Source organism: Lonchura striata, chromosome 10 (assembly GCF_046129695.1).
Source record: "Lonchura striata isolate bLonStr1 chromosome 10, bLonStr1.mat, whole genome shotgun sequence".
In the NCBI taxonomy this organism is placed as follows: domain Eukaryota; kingdom Metazoa; phylum Chordata; class Aves; order Passeriformes; family Estrildidae; genus Lonchura; species Lonchura striata.
The window spans coordinates 24,358,894-24,383,927 of record NC_134612.1 but is presented as its reverse complement, the minus strand read 5'-3'; the positions used below and the strand labels follow the sequence as shown (position 1 = coordinate 24,383,927).

The window sequence follows — 25,034 nt, the reverse complement described above, 5'->3', positions numbered from 1 at the left end:
TGAAATATTTTGTTTCTGACCCTAGAAACCATTACCTGCTTTTGGAACAAGAACTGCCCTGGCAAAGAAATGTTTTGTACTTGCTTTTATGTGTGGATAAACATTGTTCCCTTAAGCTTGTCCAATACAGGGAGCAACACATCAGTTTATTTTATTGAAACAGTGCTTTTGTCAGAACTAAAATAAGAATTCTGGAAAACTGAACAATTAATGTGTTTCCATCATTCCAGCCAGGCTCCAAAGCAGTCAAGCTTTTTCCCCTGGAAAAACAACATCCAACCAACCAACCAACCAAACTTCCAGAGTAACTCACCCAGTTTTGGCAAAAGTTGCCCAGTGTCTCATGATAGAGCGGCTCAGGAGCTCCTCAGCTTTGGTGTAATTCACTCTCCTCTCCAGGGGCAGCCCGAACACAAACTCGATCTCGTAGCCGTGCAGGACCCCCATCCACTCCGGCCAGGGCAGCTTGGAGGAGCGATGCTCAAAGAAATAAAAGAACACGTGGTGGCCCAGCTGGGCGAAGCTGGTGCCAAACTCCACGGCGGGACAGATGATGTTGTAGTCCCCGATAACGTCATCGATGGCATCCCGGTAGTGCTCCCGCTTTCCCAGGTTTTCCCAATCCGTGTAGTGGAAGATGATCGACTCAATCGCAAGTTTGCTCGCTCTTGGGAAGGCCAGAGTTAAAGCTGCTTCAAACTGGGTTTTATTGATCAAGCCATCGCTATCCTTGTCGAGGCCAGGGACTCCGTATGCCAGAAATGATAACCCTTCATCTTTATTGACGCCCACCAAGACCTGGGTCTCTTTGAAAAGACCATTCTCCATCAGTACTTCTGGCATGTCCACCAGAAAATCGCCGTCCACGCTCGGACAAAAATATATTTGTAAAAGAGAACCATATGGAACGGCAAAAATTTCATTTTCCACTATTTCCTTCGGGTCCTTGTTTTGGAGGCAGAAAATGAGCTCTGACTCGTTGCTGGTGGGACACTGGAGCTGTTTGGCCAAAGCCACTGCTCTGTTCCTGGCCTCAGAAGATGTAATTGCAGCCCAGGGGGCATTTGCAGACCCACTCTGCAGGATGGCCCTGGTGAATAAAGGGTGGCTTTCAGGAGAAAGGAGGTGATAGGTGACAGAGGCCGAGCCAGCGCTCTCTCCAAACAGAGTCACGCTTTTGGGATTGCCTCCAAAGGCTGCTATGTTCTCCTGGACCCACTGCAGTGCCAACCTTTGGTCAAATAAACCTGCATTTCCAGGAGCTTTCTGGTTTCCTGGCAAGGACAGGAACCCCAGTGCACCAGTCCTGTAGTTCATGGAAACCACGACCACTCTTTCCACCCTGGCCAGAAACTTCCCATCATAGACAGGCAGGGAACTGGACCCAGACTCGAAGCCACCACCATAAATCCACACCATGACAGTGGCATTCTTGGGCTTGGGAGAAGGAATCCACACATTCAGGTATAAACAGTCTTCACTTAGGTTGGTTTTTGGGTTCCACATCTCTGAGCCAGCAAAACCTGGGTAAGTTGTGTCTATGGGCTGGTAACAGGAGTTGGCGTGTTTGGTGGCATCCCAAACCTCTGCCCATTTCTCCCGAGGTTCTGGTTTTTGGAATCTCAGCCTCCCGACGGGGGGCTGCCCATAAGGGATTCCCAGGAAGGCTGTGACTGTCCCCCCCAGCACCTGCAGGCTGGTCCCTCTGAGTTTGCCCTTCTTGGTTGCAATGATGTTCTCTTCAGGCACCACCTTCCTGGTGAACACGGACAGGAGAAGAAAGCCCATCAATAATTCAGTGACGAGACTTAAACCATTTGTCCAAATCATGATGCCTGGAACACAGGACGAAAAATAAATTCAGAATTAGTGCTGCAATATATTAGTACCAAAATAGTCTGTTAAATAGTTCTTGTTGGTTATTTGTGTTGCAAAGATGGTGTTCAGCACTTAGTATTTGGTCAGTGCTTCAAAAAAATTCTCTTGCTAAAAACTGTAGAACTGAAGAAGACAAACCAGGAGAGATGAAGTAGGCTCTGACCACTGCAGATGATTTACCCACCAACCAAAACCTAAATGATTAATTTCTTCTAAGAGCTTGTTTTTCTAGAGCATCTTAACCAAGTTTACAACCAGCACAGTAATATGAAACAGTCATACTTCTGCTATTTAAAATTAATATTAAAATGCTAAAACATCAAGGATTTTTGAATATATGAAGATAGTGCCTAATAATTTGGGTATGGTCTGGTCTTTCCCTCCTGAGAACTTTTCCAGGTAATAATCAGTATTACCTTAAAGCTAAGTATATAAATGCTGATTATGTATCACATTTAAACACCCTAATAATCTTATTTACCCCAACCTTTTCAAATAAAACATCAGCACCATCCTTGAAACAAAAATTCACAAAAAAACTCTTTGCATAAATCTTTTTCTGTGGTTTACATATCTGAAAATGCTCAACAAAGCTCCTTTCTATTTATTTTTTGTCTATTTCCCTGTCATACATCCCACGCTTTGTCCTGTCCCTTTAAACAAGCTATTCTTTGTTAATGAGGAGCACTCGTGTCCTTAAAAGGAATGAGGATAATTTCTCTGGAAAATACAGCTGTGGCCTAATTTGAGCTCCTCCTGCTTGTTTGCCTGTTCTTGGAAAGAAAAAGAAGCAGAGGGGAGGAAGGGAAGATTTTGTGCAAAGGGGTTCCTGACTTTGAGACAGCATCAAAGGAGCAGGGAGGAATCTTCAGGGACAATATTTTTAGCACTCATCTAAACAGACAGAAAATAGATACATTTGAGAAGAGAAAAACATTTATAGTTGTTTTGTTAAAATAAAATAGATGGGGTGGCAAATGGGGGAGATAGACGTCAGAGTTGGTCTTACGCTCCACCAAGAATTCAGCTTGACTAACAGAAACCTGCAACTGTCACATTTTTTATTAAATATTAGAGATGTGATTTGTCAGCTCCCGGGGTCCAGCAGGTCCCAAGGAGTGTGGGTCAGGACAACTCGCCCCGGCATGGGCAGGAGGCTCAGTCACACATTCTCTGGCTTTTGGCTCCCCTCTCTCTGTGCCAGGCGTAGAATCAGGGAATAGCCTGAGTTTGAAAGGCCACACAGGGATCATCCAGTGCAGCTCCTCTCCCAGCAATCCCACGCTGGGCATCCCTGGGAATGTTTTCCAAACCTCCTGGAGCTGTGGCAGCCTCGGGGCTGTGCCCATTCCCTGGGGAGCCTGGACAGTGCCCAGCCCTTCTGGGGGAAGAACCTTGTCTGATATCCACCCCAAACCTCCACAGAGACCAAAACAAGAGCCTGTATTCACCCCAGTTTGCTAAAATATTCAAGTCTAAATCCCACTGTTTTTGAGAGAACTGGGCACATCTTACCCGGTTTGCTGAGTGTTTCCAGCCTGCTAAACTAACACAGACTTGGGATTATTTTTTTAACACAGCACATTTCATTTTAAAACTCTCTCAAGAAGATTTAAGAGAGGCCATGGAAGGAGAGGTGTGAAGAATGATCTGGTTTGCTCTGTAAATCTGTGCTTAAAAAATCATTAGTGCTGAGCATCCCAGGGCTCCTCTCAGCCCCTCTGCAAATCCAACCCCAAAATCCTGAAAAGCCACTAGAGCTGGGAGAAGGATAATGATGGAGAAGGGATGGAGGAGGGATCCAGTTGGGTTTTGGAGCACCCAGCAACAGTATGAGATGTAAGAAGTTATTTAAGTCTGTTGTGACACTCTTACTTCACTGAATTTAATTATGACCAAACCACAACAAACTGGAAATAATAAGGTATTTAAAATATTGTCATTATGAAGAGAAAATGATGCTAAGAAAAGCAAGAGACTTTTCCTCAAGATTAATCCACGTAAATGCTAATTAAAATTAATTCTCCTCCTGCACGTTCCTATTAATTAAAAAGAGATGGGATAAACAATGTAGCATTGCAAAATATAGAGGCAATAGTTTTAGATCATAATAGCAGCGAGAAAAAAAAAAACACCAAAAAATTCAGTTGTGTTCCTTTTAAATTAGCTCTGTCATTTCAAAGAACAAGCTGGATCAAGCTTGAAAAACACAGAAGTTTTGTGGTACTGAATGAGAGGTCTCATCTACTCTCAGGTCACTCTGCTAATATTAACAAAAGTAGCAAGTGACAGAGGATTATTACTACTCCTTGAATGCCTGGCAAATATTACATTTCATAAGGATTTTAATACTTCTTTAAACCAAACTCAGCAATGTAAAGCAAACGGAGCAAAACAAACATTACTTGATGATTACAACGGGAGTAAAAGGGTCAGAAGATTGCTTTAGCTCATCCACAGCAACCCAGCAGAGTTACATCATGCAGTGTATTTGCACATCCTAAAAACCTTCTGCTGTAGTAGTTTCCCCCAGCAAAAGTTAAACAGACTCTACTTTTGCATTCTTATTCAGCGAGGGAACACTATTTATTTCAAAGCCTCTTCCCTCTCCCTTGCAAATCTTTACCCAGCCAAAAATCTATACACCGGACTACATAATCGCTATTTAAATAGGAAAGATGGTTGAATTAATAAGTGATTTCTAGCTCAGCTTAATTTACTTAGCCCAGGATCCCTTGAATAATGCCAAGGTCTGCTACACACGCTGTTCCATTTGCAGAGCAGAGGCAGCTTCCCCCGGAGAGCAACAAATGGGCAGAGCAGAGCGTTCCCAGAGATCCCAATCCCCGCGCAAATCAAGCTGAACTGCAAATTATCCTGGCAGGCAGAGACGTGCAAAGAGAGAATCACTTACCCTGCTCCTATTACAAGAAACTACAAAGTTTTTAAGAGTGGGGATCTCGGGATCCCTGGGGGAAATGCAGCGGTGCAGCTGCTGCTTTAAGCCCGTAAATTGGCCAGTGCTGACATTATAATCAACTCTTTCTGACATGGAGCTCGCGAGAGTTGGCAGCAGCCACTTGATCTGCCTCCCATCCCACATCTGCTCCCAGAGCAGCCCTGGAAATGCTCCAGGGACAACCCCAGGCTGGGCAAAACCAGGCACAGGGCTGGGGGAACACAGCAGGGATTTGTTCCGAGCGTGGGGCATCTGCTTTACAAGAATAAATAGAATTGTAAATTCTCTCTCACCTGAATTTTTTTTTTTTTTTCTGTACTCAAACCTCAGATTTTCATTGTAAGTAAGTATTTATTATAGGTTTTAACAGCTGTGGCAGATAAAACAGGAATGTGCCCTGCCTGGACATGTCAAGCACCAGCTGCATCACTTGGCTCCTGCCCATCCAGGCTGTGGCACAGATCTGCATCGTCCCCTTCTGATTTTAGGGTCAAAAATGTGACCCATGTGGTGTCACATGCTGCTTGCTCTCTTTTCTTAAGCCTCAAACAGGAAATCACCCGTGGTGCTGAGCACACCTGACACCCTCCTTTTTCCTGAGCTTCCTGAGCATTGTTCCCACCAGAATTCCATGCTGCAGGTGCAAAGCCAGGCTGAAACACGGCCGGGGGACGTGTGCTACAACACAGAATTAAAATGCAAAAATTCTACAGGGTACAGGTGAAAACAGAAGGGTGGAAAAAAGAAAAAATTCCATATGCCACCCGTACCAACTTTCTTGTCAAACCCCCTTTCCTGAGCCACCCCATGGAACCAGAAATCCACCCCTCGGAGCTGGGACTGCTGTCCCCCAGCAGCATCTGCTCTCTAGCTTTGCTCTGGAAAAACAAAAAAAAAAAAAGAAAAAAAAAGCACAATTTTTCCACAGTTTAAGCCTTTTTTTCCTGCTGTCCACATTTGCTTCCCCTCTTTAGAGCCAAACCCAATTACCTTCCCTGTTTAATAATCAAACTACAGCTCTGTTTCAATTACACAAAAGCAATATTTGGCACCGCATAGAACAGGAATAAAGCAGAAATAAAAAGTTAAGGATGAAGTTTATAGACCTTAATATGGAGATTACAAGTGGGGTTTTTAAAGCCAGACTGGGAATTAGTGTTTTAACAGAGGAAAGTTCAAGAAAGCAGGATTATTTAACTTCTCCTGGTAATTTTACCACGTCCTTCATAATCGGAACTTCCACAGGTATTTTGCATTGATATTTTCACTGGAGAATATATGTCCCACTCTAAACCTAAACCACCATGGCAGGGGTTGGAACTGGCTGATTTTTAGGATCTCTTCAACCCAAGCTTTTTGAGGAGTCCATAATTCTATGAAAAATCCCTACAATTTCAGCACAGAACTGTCCAATACAGTGAAATTGCAGAATTCCTAACCAAGATCATTAACTCAGCAGTTTAATAGAAATATTTAATAATAAAATAGTAATATAATATTGTAATAATAATAAATTAATAATAAAATATATTAATAATAAGTAAACATTTAATAATAAAAAATTAACAACAGAATATTCTAAGTAATAAAATTCATTCAGAATTATTTCTGGTGACACCTCTTGCTGATCAAAACCTTTCAAGTGCAGGAAACACTCAATTGTGCTACTCATACTGAGGGAGTTGTCAATGTTTCAGCATTTTCTGCCTTTCTCTGCTGCCTCCTCAGCCCATTTGGGGACGTGGCCAGGTGACACACACTTCCTTCATTTCTGTTACGTCAGAGGGATGAATCATAAACCCTAAATCTCATCAGAGGCCACTTTAAAGCAAATTTCAGATGCTTATGACCATGCTTGTGCTCTCAACCTCTTTGCCTTGAGAAGCAGAGAACAGCAGGAGACTCAAAGATTAAAAAAGCTGCTCCAGGCTCCATCTGATTTCAAACCTTGTCTGTTTTTTCCTTCATTTGCTGTCAGGGCTGTGCCTTCCCCTCCCTGCTCCTCTTCGGAGAGCCCAGGGCACCCGCAGCAGCCTCCTGCTCCCAGGCACTGCTTTACCAGATGCAAAATGTGGAATTTTCTGACAAGGTGACCCTGGGATATGTGAATCCACCGTCTCAGGCTGTTCCCAAGGCACCAGGAAACTCCAGGTTCAGCCTTGGGGTTGCCTGGATGTCTTCAGGTAACTGTCAGACCTCTCCACTATTGTCCTTCATCCTAATTTAGGCTATTGTGCTGTACTTTTAAAGAAAACTAAGTCAAATTCTACATTTTTCTCCCTTTAATTAAAAAAATTAACATATAAATTAAAGTTTCACAACTGTGTGCTGTGAGAGGAAACCGTTCTTTTTAGTTATTACATAGCTTGCTAAAAATACCTGGGCTAAAATTAGAGATTAAATACATTTATTGCCCTCAGTAATTGTGTGGAGAGTCATCATTTTCTCAGTGATCCTATGGGAGAGTGGAAGAAAAGGAGGTGCAAACCAGTGGGAATAATATAATATATATTATATGTATTTTATATATTATATATATTCATATATTTATACATTTCTATATTTCTATATGTCTATATTTATATATTTATATTTAAAATAGATATAATAGATATATTTCTCCCACCTACATATATATATTTATACATAAATGTATAAATATATATTAAATATATAAACATAAATATATAAAATTTATACAAATACATAAATATCTATAAAGATATAAATATTATATATATATGTATAAATACATATATTCCATATACATACATATATGTGTTTATACTCATGGATTTTGCCTTTTTTTTTTTTCCAATATCCATCAATCTAATGAGGTTAAGTAAGGTAATATAATTTTTTTTATTCAGGGCAAGGTTCTTAAAAATCACCACAAAATATGAAAGTTTCTTTTTGTTATCTCACGTGTACATGTGAAATTATTGTCACATTGACACGGGGACTTTGATCAAAGAAATGTCCAAGTGTCTGAAGAAATTAAAGCAAAGTTCAGCTCTGAGGAAAATTGATATTTGTTAGTCTAAGAAGCTTAGAGAATAGGTATAATATATAAATATATATGGAAATACATAAAAATATTTACTGTAAAAATATAGTATTTTTTATTATTTAGTTCACAATTAACTGCCCCTCAGGATGCTACCTAAGTATTATTAGTATTCTAAGTCACACACATTCCATATTAGCACAGAATCACAGAATCACAGAATGGGTTGGGTTGGAAGGGACTAAAAAACAAAGGGACCAAAAAAGGGACTAAAGCCCACCCAGTGTCACTCTGCCACGGCAGAGACACCTCCCACTGTCCCAGTGCTCCAGCCCCAGTGTCCAACCTGGCCTTGGGCACTGCCAGGGATCCAGGGACAGCCAGAGCTTCCCTGTGCCAGGGCTCAGAACCCTCACCTGGAACAATTCCTCCCCAATATCCCACCCAAACCTCCTCTCTCTCACTGTGAAGCCATCCCCTCTTGTCCTATCACTCTTGTAAATTCTCTCTTTCCATCGATCTGCAGGACTTAGCAGAGCTGAGAAATCTTTGAGAGAGAAAAATATTTGGAGAAAGACATATCTCAGGCGTTTCTGGTGGAAAACATGAGCCTCTCTCCCAAGGTGTTCTCTGACCTTGCACACGAAGATCCCTTCCACCAGTTTTGGTCCTGCCCTTCCAAGGCATCCACAGCTCGAAAACAGCACCAGGATAACTGGGCTGAAAATCTTTCCAGGTTTCACCTCAAAGTAAAGGATGTCACACACCAAGAGTGGGCATGTCTGAGGAAATATTTACATGTTCGTGGTATGTAAAAGTAAGAAACATCCTGATTTTTTTTTTTTAATGTCTGAGAGGGAAATCAATAAGACAATTATATCCAAACGATATTTGATGTCATTTCTGTGAAGACGTGGGGATGCTGCTTTAAACCCCGGCCTTGGTAAACTCCCCTGGGAGGGCTCAGCTCTCTCTCTGATCCCTGGCTGGATTTCCACACCGAGCATCTGCGTGACCTTGGCTCGAACCTCTGAGCAAACCACCCCGTGGTGAGGGAAAGCGGTGAGGGAAACAAGTAAACTCAGCTCTAGAGGCTCCAAAAGGTCACACTGCAGACACGGGGAAGATTGCTGAGAAGGGGACAGTTAGCAGCTCAAGGACTCGCAGGGAAACACATCAAAGCTGCGAGCTGTGAAATTTTCAGGTTAAATAAAAGCCCACAGAAGGTGGGAGCTCAGCAGCAGCAGTGAGGAATTACTGATGCTCAGCTCTGGGGCAGGCAGAGACGTTATTCTACTGTGAATATCAGGAAATAAATCATTGCCTTGTCCTTTGAGCTCATCCTGCTTGCAGAGCATCTTTTCATGTCCACAGTGACCCTGAAGGGTTACACCTCTCAACCATTTCTGTGTTTCTTTTTTCTAAATCTCACCTCGTGTAACCATGCCCACATGTATATCCATGGATTCAAGCCAGTGTTGATGAGGTGTTGATACAGATAATTGTAGCTGATGGTCAAACCCATCTGTAATTCTAGTATTATTCTGCTTATTCCAAAAATCCTCACCCCCGAGGGGTTCCAGGGCCAGCAGAAGTGCCCAACAATACAACTGAAGGGTAATTTGATAATATCAGGAAAGGTGTTTCAGATACACACCATGAAAATGGGTACCAATTTATTAAGTATACAGAAGACACTAACACTCATGTAAGCCATTAAACATGATTATATTTTCCCCTTATTGATTCAATTATGATCTGCTGTACCTTTCTCCTTATTACTCTAATTATAGATCAGTATAATTTCCTCTTTATTAGCACAATTATGGTCTGTACTTGTATAAATATCTTGGAGAAATCAGAGCCATTGAGAAAATACAGGCAGTGAACATTATTATTATTATTATTATTGTTGTTGTTGTTGTTTTGAGTGTTAGCATATTCTTATTTCCTTGTGGAATTACATAATTCCATATTTTGCCTTTTTAGTGATCAGGTTCAATGAAGAAAATAAAAAAAATATTAATGTGTGCTCAACATGACTTGCATGCCATTATTGCAGCCTGGTGTTTAGCTTGTAAGAAAAAAACAAGTTAAATTTTAAGTTAGGTTTTTTCTGCATGACTTTTTTCCTTTTCTGTTTCCTGTTTCTTTTCTATAGATAGTAAAGCTCTAATTGTTTAAAATAATAATATTTGAATTCCCATAGTCACCTAACAACAGCAGCTTGAAATTCACCATATTATGCCCTCCCATACCAAAATTCTGCAAATAACTAAGAGGTTTGGGGGATCAATGAGCTCATTTGAATCTCTTAAATAGAATTTGTATCTGACAAGTGGGAATTCTTCCCAGTCCTCCCAATTCTCACTATTTTAGGCTTTGTCTAACATGATCCTCTGCCTTTGAGTTTCTGCACCCACAAGAGAGATGACATCTCTGATGGAAATGCCATAAGGATGTTCAAAGGTTCAGCCTAAGCCACTGCAGTTTTCAGATTCCAATTTCATCCAGCACGGTGAAAATAGGAATGAAAAAATTGATCCTGACACCAGGACCTGCTGGGACCTGTGGGTGGGAAGTTACAGAGGGAACAAATCCAGCGTGTCCCAGTCTGCAATCCCATAAAAGGGTCATGGCTCCTGAATATGTCACAGCCATGGATTTTAGTGGGAATAATTGGGTGTTTGTCATGAGATAAAGCCTCAGGTCCACTGGTGACCCGCTGTAGGTCTGAAGTTTGTGGAGAGGACGTTTGAGAGGTCACTGCAGCTCCCATACAGCCAGGCTGCACCTTCCCAAAACTTCTCCAGCAGGAGGAAAACAGCAGGGATGGAAGGATTTAAAGATGCATGGATGTGGCACTTGGAGATGGTTTAGTGGTGGGCTTGGCAATTCTGGGTTTGTGGTTGGACTTGATTTTCCAGGGCTTTTCCAACCTAAATGATTCTGTGATGTGTTGGTCAACATCAGCACACACTTTATTTTTCCTCATAATTACAAAAAAAATATTCCAGAGCCATCTTCCCTTTGTTTTCTATAATTTCCTAGCAGATTTGATATTTTTGGCTTTTTTGTTTCATGAAAGAAATATCACTTTGGCTGTAACAGATGAGCCTGGAAGAGGCTGTGATTATTTTGTTACCACTGTGGCTCCACATGCTGACCTCTTCCAAAGGGTCATGCCCAGATTCCATTGGGAAACAGGCCTGGGAAAGCTTTTCCCCGGCACAGAAACAAACTCCTCAGGCTGGGTGGCTTTTCAGCAGAAGGCCACTTTGTCCTGTGGATGTGCAAATGTTGTGCAAGCAGGAAAACCTCATTATAAACATCTGTGCAAATTGCTCGGGAAGACGCCGCGATGGGCGAGGAGCGGATAATCCATCACAGGACCATCTGCTTGAAAAAACAGCCCTGGCAGAACAGGTGGCTTCCTGCTAAAAGACAGGAGACTCCCTCAGGTGTTGCTGTATGTTTATACATTAAGTACATAACACTAAGTGAAAGGTAAGATGATGTGCAAAATACGATGCTCAGTATGGATTTTGAGGACACAGATCAAAAATTGTGAGGCCACGTTGATTCCAAAGCTTGTCCATGTAGAACTATTAGGAAATATTTTATTATAGAGGAGTTAGAATTACCTTTAATAACAGTACATTCTGCTCATGGTCATCCTGCCCTATGCAGGTCCCTGATGGTTCATGCACCCCATAAACTTCTCTTTCCTTCCTCCCACTTTTGTTTGCACAATGGGAACCGTACTAGCCTAACTCACCAACTTTTCCAATCTCTCTCCCTCTATCATGTCAGAGCATTTCAGCTCCAAAATGATTCTGCAGCGTACTTTCCCTTAGCAGGAGTTGCAAGAGGTCGAAACAGGAAAGGAAAACTTTAGTGCAGTGCTGGAGAACCTGGCAGAGTTCATGGATCTTGGCTGGGGAGAGGAGTTTTAGTGGCTGCAGGAATGTTCTGATTCTCTGCTCTTTCTCTTCCTTTTGCCTGGAGGCAGGTTCAGTACAAAATGCATGAAGAGAGTCCAGGGTCTGAAAGATTTTCTGTTTAAGTTGTCAGACCAAGGAGCCTGGGAAATTGAAATATGTGCCTAAGATCATAAGAAAAGACTGGATTGCATTCAGACACCCAGAAATTGGAGACATGGCCATCCTTTTTGGTTTGTTTTAAATACCCCACTGTTATAGCTGCAGTTTTATAATTTTGTCTCAATATATCACCAAAAATAAAGAGCTTTTGATGGTAATCTTGACTAAAAGCATCATTTCCATCCATTCCCCACAGTAAACAGAAGTCGGCCCTTGGGATTCAGAGGCTGCATTTTCTAGAAGTCACTACAGGCAATAACCAAAAGATGTTATTTGGAATATTCCTGGGCTCCCTAGCTGGCAGCCACCCCTGGGGAAGGAAAACCACTTGGAATCAGTCAACCCAGGAGCTGACAGTGCTTCTTGTTGGAGCCACCAGCACAGCTGTGAACCCTGTGTGCCCAATAATCACCCCCAATGAGAGATGCAGTGAGGGCTCTGTCTGGAAATGGATTTGGAAAGCACAGATGGAACCTCATGGCACAAACCCCTGTGCCTTCATTTTTGCCAAAGCAACAACTTGCTCACGCTGGAGGAAGCCCACAGGTGGGCGGGTGGGTGCTGCTGAGTTTCACATGGATTGCTTTCCCTCAGCTTCCATAAAACAAAATCACAGCATCATTAAAGCTGGCAAAGACTCTCAGTCTATTTCCCTGGAGGAATAAAGCACGATGGCGAGGACTCGCTCAGTGAAAGCGTTCAAGTGATTTTAATTTTCATGTTCACACAAAAGAAAATAATAAAAAAAAAGGGCAAATACCATCATCAGCTGCAGAAAACATTGGAGGTTTTGAATGTCACACAAAGAATTGGAAGTGCCTGTGGGGTTGTTTCTCTGATTGAGCCCATTTGTACCTGTATCACAAATGAGCTGCCCTCCCCACTGAAAGGCCATTTACCAGTGGTTAGGATTTAACCATTGAAAAGGGAAGAGCAATTTATTCACCTTCCTATGCTGCCTTTCCTCTCCTCCTCCTCCTTTTATTCCACACCCCCCTCCCCAAATTTTAGTCACAATTAATGTTGCCAAAATATCTGCAGTGATGTCCTTTCATGCAGAGTATAAATTAATTCCTCTAGTAAATGTTAACAGCAGCCATAAAACAGCAAAATAAAATAACACCAAGCAAAGCAATCAATAAAAATCTGTACAAAAATTAAGTATTGGTGCATGAGATAGGAAAGGGCCTGAATCTGAGGGTTCTATAGAGAAATCTGGAAGCTATTCCAGAGAAGATGAGCAAGGAGTAAAATTTATCAAATGTTGCTGGGATAATTAAACCAGAACAGAGAGGAAACAAGGTGTCTGACCAAAGGGAATGTAAGTGAATGGATCCAGCTCTTTCCATGCTTCCCAAATCATTGTCCCTCTGGGCTTAGGTGATCCCAGACTGTCACCATGCAAATTATTTCAGCTGATGCTGAGACAGGCATCACCATGATGGGTGCCTGGGCAGAGGGAATTTAGTTTTTGCTGGCGTCTGGTGCACGAGAAATGGGGATTCAGTCTTTGGGATCAGCACAGAGATTCTCCAAAGTGGGAGAAAAAAAAAAAAAAAGTTAAAAAAATATAAATAAATAAATGAAAGAAAGCAGGAGGCCTGCAGCGCTAACACCACCAGAACATTTTGCTTGAAAAGCTGTGCTGGGTCACTCCATGGCTGGATTCATGCTAGGATGATCAGCTACGAGCAGCCTCAGTGGAAAAAACCTTTCCAATTATGACAAGGGGAATCTGGTGGGAGCAGAAAGGTGGGACCTACCCAGGGAAAACCACAAAGCAACTTTTGTCAGCCCACACAGGGCATGCCCACAGGAATGTCAGGCAGTAGGAGCTGACAGAGCTGTGTGGAAATGTTTATGGGAAGCACTGAGGAACTGAGAGGTGCTTGCCTGGGACAGAGCCAGCCAGAAATGGGGTCTGGAGTTTTTGGCAGGAGCTGGAATCTCAGTGTGTAAACAAGAGGTGGGATGAGGGCAGGCATTGGGTCCAAAGGCACAGGAAGGGCTCTGGCACCACCAGGATGAAATAAACCCATCCTAACCCAGTTATTAGCATTGTGTCCCTTTGACACGATGCCTGGAGTGTTTCTCCACGGGGCAGCTGCTGGATTGCACAGCATGGAGCTATTAATGGCTTTTAATGTGATCCGCTTGATCCTGACAATACCTGCCACTAGGCAGGCCTTAATCACAGCATCACACATATTGATATGCTTAAATCATTAAGCAAAGACTCAAAATGCTCTTCGTTCAAAGAAAAATGATGAAACTTCTAATTAGAGCATCCACAGATCCAGTGCACGCTGGAAGAAATCCGAATTTTTATTCTCCACGTGTCCACCTATTTTTGGGTTAATGTCTGAGAGTTACAACCAGCTTTTCAAAAATATAACCAAAAAATATTGCCATTCAATTCCTTGGCAGACTGCTTGCATCACTTTAATTTAGGAAGCAAACTGTGTTACAGCAACCACAGACATGTAAATGAGGCAAAAAATGGTGCTTGTTTTGTTGCTTTCCAAATTTAAGCTGACCTAAATAATTTAATACAAAATTTACAGCAGTGAGAACACAATTTGGTGGACAAATTTGGGAACACAGTGAATTTGTACGACAGAATTTGTACTCCTCTGGGTAAAGGGATGATTCACCATCTGTGTGTACTGAAAGCAGCTTTCACTTTGGGGGCAGACACAGTGCAGACCCTCTCTATTATCCTTCAATTTAGCCTGGAAAAAGGAGAATTTTCCTTCATCCCAGCAGGAAAACTGGGATTGTTTTCCAAGTGGGTGTTTGACACTCATTTGTCAACATTTTGCTCTCTACAGGTACCTGAAAGGGGATCACACACAGTTGGGTTTTGTTTTTCAGGTGACAAGTGACAGGATCAGAGGGAACAGCCTGCAGTGGCCCAGGGGAGGTTTGAATGGATAACAGGAAAGATTTCCTCACTGAAAGGGTGAAAGGCAATGGAACCATCCCTGAAAATGTTCAAACACTGGGTGGGTGTGGCATTTGGGAGCAAAAAAATTAACGTGAACAACTTATGAATAATTAAAGAAATATAGGCCTCTTATTTTTTCAGTTAGTGTGGTAACAGTGCAAATAATATACTTTTTTCTTGTTATTAGTTAGAAATTTTTCATTGACTTGAATAGATGACTTTAGTTTTTAAAGTGATGACAGCTGGCAGATTCTCAGTTGAAAAACTTTGCAACTGCAATTTGCTTATAACATTACCAAATTAATGTGCATTTGTACACCTTAATAGATGTAGAATGTTAGATCAAGTAAATTATTTGAGTTTTCTAGGTTGATCTAGTAGCATTGCAAGGAGTAATGATAGCAGTATCATGAATAAACTTAGTAACATACATTCTAGGATATTTTTAATACACAGTAGCCCATACTTGAGGCAGAAATGTAATACTTTATTAGTAAGTGTAATAGAATCAGCTATCAGAGACTTGTTCATTTTGATTTTAGCAAACATAAACAGCAATAATGAATATTGTATTATGAATTCCAGGGCATATTTAAGAAACAGCTGTGTATATTTGTAACCCTTGTGTGACACCCTTTCTATAGCTTTACCCTTAGCACGTTATTAGTTTATTAGTCTGTGGACCATGAGAACCTTTGAATAGCTGAAGCAGCAGAGGGCAGGGTGGCTGTGAAGCTTTGTTGAGGTTTCAGGGGTCAGAACTTGGCGTTGCTTTGGTTGGCACTGCTTTGGCTGGAGCTGTTAGATTTTTTTTGCTTCCTCTTCACTGCCCATACTCAGGGAGTTGCTGGCTTCCCTCAGGGCTTGTTGAGAGGGTGGCCTGCTCCTGCTCCGAGAGGCAGCTGTGCCACGTGGCCAATACCATTTTTTTGGGCAGGAGTGTTGACTAATGTTCCTATAACACTCCTGTTTGCTCTTTACCACCTGCGGAGCTTTCTCCACGCTCTGGCAAACTTACCCTTGGTGTCTGGAGATGCTGCAAGGCCCTGGGGGGCTGTGGCGGTGCCAGGATGGGCCATGGAGGTTGGAGTGGTTCTGCTTCCGGGCTCAACATCTGCAGCTCTTGGTGATGACACTCCGAGACCCACCAGTGGAGGTTGGTTGGCTTGGGGTGGGGCCACACCCACTGCAGGCGTGGCTGTGTTCTCAGGTATTGGTTTGAGGCATGGTCATGCCCACTGCAGTCATGGCTGTGTTATCAGAGGTTTCCTTGGGGTGGGTCCATGCCCACTGCAGTCATGGCTGTGTTCTCAGAGGTTGGTTTTGGACATGGCCATGCCCACTGGAGTCATGGCTGTGTTCTCAGAGGTTGCCTTGGCATGGGTCCATGCCCACTGGAGGCGTGGCTGTGTTCTCAGAGGTTGGTTTGGGGCACAGCCATGCCCATTGAAGTCATGGCTGTGTGCTCAAAGGTTGGCTTGGGACAAGGCCACGCTCACTGGAGTCATGGCTGTATTCTCAGAGGTTGGTTTGGGGCATGGCTTCCATCTCAGGGGTTTGGTTTCTGTCCATGGTTATGGTTAGCTGAGGCACAGCTCAGCATCCTTCCCATGGCTGCTCCAGAGGGATTCAGGAACTGCATTATCTCCCTGGGCCTCAGTGGGATACAGGGAAAGGTTGTGAACATGGGAACAGTAGTAGGAACTCAAGGAAAAGAAGAAAAAAAATTTCTTTTTTCCTTCCTTCCTTCCTTCCTTCCTTCCTTCCTTCCTTCCTTCCTTCCTTCCTTCCTTCCTTCCTTCCTTCCTTCCTTCCTTCCTTCCTTCCTTCCTTCCTTCCTTCCTTCCTTCCTTCCTTCCTTCCTTCCCCCCCTTATTCTACACTTTTCCAAAGCTCTTTGTACAATTTTTCAGAAATATCCTCACTGCTGTTGAGTATTTTGTGCTATTCATGTAACAATGTGTTTCTTCTATAATAAACCAAAGCAGAATAATATTTTCACAAATTTCAGCAGAATTCATATACATTGGTTCACAATAATGTAAGATAAAAGAGAGAGCTTAAGAGAAAGCTTAATAGCGGTTTAAATGCATGAATCACACACACCTCCAGTGGACTCCAGTGCTTCCTTTAGAGTGATTGTGAGTCATTCCTCAGCCATGGACTGGGCTAAAGGACAAAGAGGAAGCAATGAGACACCTCAGCATTCACAGAATCACAGAATAGTGAGGCTGGAAGAGACCTCAAAGATCATCAAGTCCAACCATCAAGTCCCATGTGGAGACAATCCTGTAGGAATATTCTCTGCATCAAAACAATGGACCTTTTGCCCCAAAGCACTTCAGTCCTCCAGTGGCTTTGAAAATCCCTTTGCTCTCAGCTCCAAAGCCACTTAGGTGAAATTAAAGGTTCTTTATATCAAGTTAAGTAGGACTGAGCTTAACTCAGGGACTCCCAGTGACTGGAAGTGTTCAAGGCCAGTCTGGATGAGGTTTGGAGAAACCCAGGGTGGTGAAAGGTGTCCCTGCCCATGGTAAGAGTGGAATTGGATGAAATTAAAGGTGCCCTCAAACCCAAACCATTCTGTAACTCTATTATTCCATGAAAAAGCCTTGTCCAGTGTCAGGAGCAGCTCCAGCACTGGACTGGAAACCCCACTCTAGTCACAGTCAGTGGCTTTTGTCCCATCCCACATGATCAGAAAATGAACTGAACATGCAGTTTGCAAGATAATTTGTTCAGCACCCACATCTGCATTGCTGGCAATCACACAGCTGAGCTTCACATCCAAGCAAAACAGAAAATGTAATTAATTTTATTTGAAAATTCTTTCTGAGCAATTTGCCACCCGTTTCATTTCACTGTCACCTCAGAAGTTACACTCTGACCAACGCCACTTACCCTGAAGCCACACAAGAAAGAGAATAAATATTATTATTGGTGTCTGAATATTCAATCTATGTAAATGCATTATATACCTTGCTTGGTTTTGTCATAATAGAAAAAGCAAGACAAACTTCCAATTTTTTCTGCTCACACTTTCCTTTTGTCCTTTTTTCCCCCCGATTTTGCATAGTACATATTGAAAGATTTTTTTTCTCAGTTATACCCCTCTAGTTATTATCTTGAAAGCAAAATTCAGACATATCCAGTGCCTCCAGAATCAGGGATGTTGGGAAGGACCTGTTACTTCATCGTTTTGTGCATATGCCCTTGCAGTCTGCTGCTTTCTATTTACTCTGAAAACCTCGGGTAAAAGGGAACCTTACAAAGGAATTAATGAAAACAGGCTTCAGTTCTGTGCAGGCAACGAGCTGGGTTCTGGGGAAGGGAAATTCCTGTGCAGATCCTGATGCATTGGAATAAGCAGAAACCACCAGGTTGTGCTGTTGCCCTTAAGCAATGCACATCACCACAGAGCTGTGCTCAGCTCCTGGCTGCAGTTTTTCTGGGAAGACCCTGAAATCCTGGAAAACCACTTCCCTCAGACTCATTTTCACTTGTGATTATACAGCTCTGTATTTTTCCCCAGATTTTGGCTCACTTTGAAAGCCACCAGCAGTGTTTGCTGGCCTTGAAATTCGGGTAAGAAAAAGAATAAAAATAAACAGTAAAATAAAAAGTATTAAAATAGTCAGAATAAAACAATAAAAACAAAATAATTAAAAATAAATCAGCCATCAGCATAACACTGCACATCTCACCCAAAAACTAACATGTTTTTATAGTTTATACCCAACCTATTTATTTTTCTTGCAAACTTCTAAACAAAAGAAATTTTTCAGGTTTCCCTTTGCATGTTTTCTAAGTACACCACAGCAAAACTGAGCAGATTTGTTCCCACAGGACTGAACACCTCAGGCAGTGGAGTGACCCAGAGTTACTTTCCCACTCTGTCTGATTAAAGAGATGTGTTAATTGCACAGGAGTTGTTACAGTTTTCATTATATAAAGAATATTCAAGAACGGCCACGCACAATCTAAACAAAGGTAAATCAACAAATCATGAAATCCCAGGATGGTTTGTGTTGGAAGGGACCTTAAAAATCACCCAGTGCCACCCCTGCCATGGCAGGGACACCTCCCACTGTCCCAGGTGCTCCCAGCCCCAGTGTCCAGCCTGGCCTTGGGCACTGCCAGGGATCCAGGGACAGCCACAGCTGCTCTGGGAATTCCATCCCAAAATCCCCACCCTCCCAGGGAGGAATTACTTCCCAATATTCCATCTAAACTTCCCTTCTCTTCCTTTAAAATCATTCCCCCTTTTCCTGTCACTCCATGTCCTTACAAAAATTGCCTCCCCACCCTTATTTTAGTCCCTCCTTCAGAAAGGGCCAAATAAATTCTCCCCAAAGCCTTCTCTTTTCCAGGCTGAAAAATCCCAACTCTTCCAGCCTTTCCTCCATCCCTCTGATCATCCTAGTGCCTCCTTTGGGCTCTCTCCAAATGTTGGGGAAGTTTGCAGAAGTAGAAGAGCAGGACAAGCACAGGATTACACAAGTAAAACTTTCTAGCCAACAAAAACCTGCATCTCAGTAAGAGGTGATGTTTTTGTCTCCTATTTCCACCCAGAGGTTTTCCTTCCTTGAGTTGATCTGAGCACTTTTTGCAAACATTCGGAGTCCAGAACACCTGGTGCCAGATCCATGTTGAAAATGCCATGAGCTGTGGAAAACTTCCTTGTGGTTTGCTTTCCAACCCACCACCAGCCAGCCTCACATGTGATAAAAGAAAAAGCAAACCTGGCAAAGTTTCAGGGCTGAATCCTGATTCTTTCCCTCAGAAATGCAGGTAATTGGATAAAAGCAGTTTTAGGGGTTTGTTGAGACCATTCCACCACACAACACAAGCCAGGACCCCAAATCTTTAGATTTAGAGCAAATAACTGACAGTCACATTTAGAGATGATTTGGTTGAATTTACATCTCTAAGAAACTGATTGCTTATTCTCCTCTTAACATTCCCAAAGATTTTTAGGAGCCTTCCCCAGCTACCCTTGAACTTTTCCCCGGCGCTGAGGAGTTTTTCCACGTTGCGTGCTTTCCTCCTCAGCCAATGCAACACCCACCATCTCCTACCTTCCCTCAAAGCACTCCAAGGCAAAAAGCTTTCAGCTCAGCTGGAAAAGAAGAAGGAGGAAGAATCCTTTTCTTTCATGCACCTCGGTGGGACTACAGATCAGGAGTTGTTAGAACACAAGGAACACAACTCAGGTTATTCAGCTCCCAGGTGGGAGCCGGGGCTGTCCTGTTGTAGAGCACAACTTCAGTAGCAGATTAAGTGCTGCACAGTCGTTTTCTCTCCTAAAATAGTCTCCCAAAGGATACAACCAGATTTTTTAGCTACTGAAAATCACAGCAGCCCTTCAGAGCCTGCTCCTGTCCATCTATTTCACCAATCTGTCCTTCCACAAAGAGGGTAATTACACGTTGGGTGATCTCAGATTTCCTCCTGTCTAAATTATCGACAAGCAGCTGCTGCTATGTCGAGTTCAGAGTCTCAGATGGGCAGATAAATGTGAATATTTAACTCCAGAATATCTACAAAGTGAGGTAAGAGGGGCAAATCCTCACCCTCCCTTTGGACCCGTTCAAAATCTTGCCCCACAGATCTGTTGAGTGCCATCAGGAAGGTCCACAGAATAAAAGTAATCTGAAGGAGATAATCTAGTGCTGGTTTCAGAAGGCCAATCCATCCCCAAAACCTATTAGGGAAATTTGAAAACTGCAGGGTAAAAGGTAATTTTCTGCCATGGATTAAAATACATTGGTGAGATAGGGAAAACAAAGGAGAAGAAGAAAGATCTAATTCTTGACATACAGAGAGGTTAATGTGGAGTGCCCCAAGATTTGCTGCTGGGATGGATTTTTTTGTCCCTTTAAATCCCTGGCATAATGTAAGAATTCCTGGTTTACTCAGCAAATATTCTGCACTTCTCTTCTGCAATAAATCCTTGTGCTTGCTTTAGCTCAGGCTCCTGAGCTGCTGTGCCCCAAACTGTAGCAGGACCCACAAGAGAGGGCACACCAGGAGGGAGCTCAATCTCCACGTGCTTCCACTTCACCAGAAATATCCCTAGGGGGGAATCTGTATTACTTGTGATTTATCATAAATAAGAACAAAGACATTTTTTCTTTCAAGCATCCTGCCAGTCTGAAGCTCTGCAAGGTAGATAAAACATATTTTTCCCCTGTATATATATTTTTAAAAAAACTAGGAGCCATGCTGGTGCTATGGGAAATGTTGCTGTTATGGGTGAATGAATGGAATTGAAAATATTCTTTAAATCCAAAGTAAACTTTGTCTTGAAGGTTTAAGTGATACCACGAATGTGTGCAGATGTTCAGCATGAAAATAAGCCAGCAAATGGAGCCAACTGGAAAAAACAGTGGAGGAACTTTCATTCAGATAAAGATTTATGAGCCTTTGGTAGGCTCATATCATAGAGATACTAATGGATTCAGAGGTGGGTGTTTAGCTGTTAAAAACAAAAAAATAAACAACTCACTAAAAGTGTCTGCTTATTCTTCAAAATCACCCCAATGTTTCATGGCAAAAAAGATGAAGCCCAAATAAATGTTTGGTGTTATTGCACATCCTCTTTATTTTGAATTGTTTCAGTCCTGAGACAGAAAATATGGAAAGCGTTCTGAAGGAGCGGACAGGAATGTCTTCAGGGCAGCAAGAGTCTGAAAAGCATAAAAGCAGTTTTACACACGGTTCTGCTCCTTTTTGGCCATTTCGGCTGTGCCATGTCCCAGAAGGTGACGGCAGCCATGGGCACCGTGGTCAGAGAAACCTGACTTAAACATCCCAGGCAAAAAAGCAGATAAAAATCTTGAATATGATGAATGCTCACTATTCAGAACATAAATTCATTAATGGTCAATCCAGCCAAAAAGTTATCTTGGAGGTGTTATTTCATAGGCACCACGGCAGCAGGAACTGGCAGGAAAAAAACCTGAATATTTTATTTCCACTGTCAGGTGATGCAGCCATGATCTCAGAAAATCAAAATTGATATGTGGAACTCTGGAATATTTTTATTTGCATTAGAAAAAATGCTGCCTGGTGGAGGACACCTAAACCACCTCATTTTTCTAAAAACATGTTTGGGAGCTTTCCAGCTTACACAGTACTTTTACCCTTTTGAGAATAATGGAGAGCTGAAGTCAATAATTGTATTTTATTTCAGATTTTGTGTTGCACATGCAAAGAATTCACCTTTTAATCAAGATTAGCAGTTGGGAAGTTTTGATGATCCCTTCTGGAAGAGCATTTAGCAGTCACCCATGATTGGAAACTTTACTGCCCTTTCTAGATAAACCTACACAAATCTCTTTTGATTATAAATTTTACAATATCTTCCCTTTCTTGATGTTACATTTTTATGAAGGGAACACATTCCTAAGCCACTTTCAACCTATTTTCAGCTTTTTGGAGGTAAGAAAAAAGATTACTTTCCCCCATCATCCAGGTAAACTTTATCCACCCTGTCCTTATTTGAAAGCATCACCCTTGATGTAGAAGGAGCAAAACTATTACTTTTTTTTTTTCATTTTATGTTTTTGAGATCAGTCTGGTAGAGCACAGGTCATCAAAAATGATAGTGCCACCAAGACATAAAAAAGTAAATAGTTTGTGTAAAATACACACACACACAGTGGAAACTTCTCCAGATACAAATTCTCTTCAAAAAGCTGCTTTATGTAATTCCATATTGACTGAGAGGATTTGCAGGGTAAAATACATCCAAATTAAAATCAGCCACTTTAAAAACATGGAAAGAAAATTGCTGTGTAACAGCCAGAGAAACCCGAGTGCAGGAAAGGGAAGAGAAGCCTTTCTGAGGGTTTTACAGCTGGGAAAGCCTGGAAACTTTATTTTTCAGAATTCTTAGCAATGCAATGATTTGCTGCTATTGCTCAGTGAAACAAGAGTGCTGCTTATGGAAAAGTGTTTATGCAGAGATTGGGAGGATGAGGAGCTCTGGAGTAGCCTGGCTTCTCCAGCATCCAAAAACCTGAGCACAAATCTATAAAATGGGATTAATCCCAGGAGGAAGAATGCAAAGATTTAACCAAGCAGCACTGCAGGATCACAGGTGTTACAGCCGCAGCAGGAAATGATTAATTTAATTAATTGTGCAGCTCTGGCTGCTGCAGGTGCCCTTGGGGTCAGGGTGGGGAGAAAAGAGAAGGGAGAAGGGGAAAGCTGAGCAGTTTGTGTGTCCTGAGGAAGCTGGAGAAGAAGAAAGAGCCACTCCTCAGGGCTATCAGGAGGTTACATTAATAATTGGAATTTTTAACTGCAAAAGCTCTGGGGTGTTGATGCCTTTTATCAGGACTACTACTAAAAACAGAGGCCAGACAGAGTGAAGGGAATAAAAAGCAGTTTTATTTATTGAAGGGCCTTCAGACACATTCAGGGCTGACCAAGCCCCCAGGGGCTACACCCAAAATGGACCATGGGTTTCACACTTTTATAAAGTTGGTCCATTTGCATATTGGGGGTTAATCTTCCCCAAATTTATTAATAAATTAATATAATAATAATAATAAATATCTATAATAATAAATTATAAAAATATTTCAGTTTCACCTCGATGTCCTGCTAACACTTTAAAGAGAAAAGAATATATGCAGTTTCATTATTTTCTTGCTTTGCACCACCCAATGCTAATTGTCCCTCCAATATTCCTGTGCAGTTTTAAGGTTGACATTGATTTTTTTTTTTTTTTTTTTTTTTTTTTTTACCACACTAGATTTAGGTGATGTCTCTTCCTCCCCTGCAGCTCTGCTTGTTCCTACACTGTTCCCCTTTGCACAGGGGTGACTCTACATGAGCTGGGTGCAAAGCATCCCCTGGCATTTCCCTGTACCTGTTCATTTTGTACCTCTCAGCATGCCCCAGTGTTACACAGAGGAGTTTGCATATCCTTTCTGTGCTTGTCTAAGGTGAAATTTCTCAGTATTTAAACATGGCTGTGAGGTATTGCAATCTATTGAAATGTTTATCCATTCTTCATTTCCTGTACAAACTACTCCAGCGAGTGTCACCCCTCCCCATGGCAGAGGTGATCCTTAAGGTCACAAAGATTTCTAGGATTATTTATTTTGCTTTTAGAAATGACCAACACCACAACATTTTCCCCCATCAGCATATCCTTTTTGGGGTTCCCACAGTGGAGGAACCCCCCCAGAAATTTTCCTGCTTTAATCCCAAACCCAGGGCCAGTCCTGTGCAGCAGCTGCTGCAGGTTCTGGGTACAATTCCACGTTTTTCCAGGTTCCTGGGGCTGGCTGCAGCTCTGAACATCCTCCAGCTGCTCTGCTCTGCTTCCCGTGGCACCAGGGAGGGGACAGGGCAGAGCTCAGGACTAAAGGACACCAGGGACCCCCTCCAGCTGTGCTGCTCTCATCCTGCACCCACTGAAAAGTCAGAGCTGAGCTGTGGAGGTGGCACCAAATTAACCCAGAAATGGAGGGGGGACAGCAGGGTTTGTTTATTCACCATAACCTGCCTGTCTGATCACATCAGCACTTCCGCCTCTCCCACTTTCAGTTCTCTTGGATCTGAAAATGAAGCAGAAAAGCACCAACCTTGAGAGCTGGTTTTGCTGTCTGGCTGCTTCTTTCTTTGAATAAAGCAGTTTTCCTGGGCCAAGAGCTGACTACCAAAGTAGCCACATTATTTCTGCCCAGATTTGCTGGTTAGCCTGTCAGATAAGTGGGAAGTTCAGGAGCCAGCAGGACCACATGACTGCAAGGATATGCTCTTTTTTATCTGTAAATAATGCTCTGCAGTAACGACACTTTGGCAAACAAGTGAATGAGCCACACACACATTTCTGCTTCCTGTGTTTGCACATCTGTGCTTTTCCCACTTTGCTGAGACCTTTCCCTGTTGTTGCATATTTTTTATAGTTACTGATAGGACCAGGGTTTTGTATGTACTTTGAAATCCTTTCCAAGGTCCTAAAAAAGTACATGATGTTGATTATAAAACCATTTGGAGTTTTAATTCATGGGGTCAGCTTGTCATTTGAGTGAAATTTACATTCCACATTGCTTTTATGAGAAATAAAGAAGCATTAACATCTAGAATAACTCAGTTATTCAGTTGTCATGTCTGGTGTTG

At 42.3% G+C, this 25,034-nt stretch overlaps 1 protein-coding gene across 2 annotated transcripts in view; it reads right to left on the bottom strand.

The window, feature by feature from the left end:
• BCHE (butyrylcholinesterase) overlaps positions 1 to 24,661 on the bottom strand; it is a 47,476-nt gene extending 22,815 nt beyond the window's left edge. The window contains exons 1-3 of one of the 2 annotated variants that reach the window (XM_021548206.2): positions 24,497 to 24,661; positions 17,001 to 17,063; positions 314 to 1,835 (exon numbers count right to left, since the gene is read on the bottom strand). In XM_021548206.2, coding sequence (XP_021403881.1) covers positions 314 to 1,830 — 1,517 coding nt within the window. In that variant the 5' untranslated portion in view covers positions 1,831 to 1,835; positions 17,001 to 17,063; positions 24,497 to 24,661. Of the gene's footprint in view, positions 1 to 313; positions 1,836 to 4,792; positions 4,967 to 17,000; positions 17,064 to 24,496 lie in introns of those variants that run through there. The other variant, XM_021548207.2, reaches the window with a different exon arrangement.
• Positions 24,662 to 25,034: the final 373 nt, after the last annotated feature.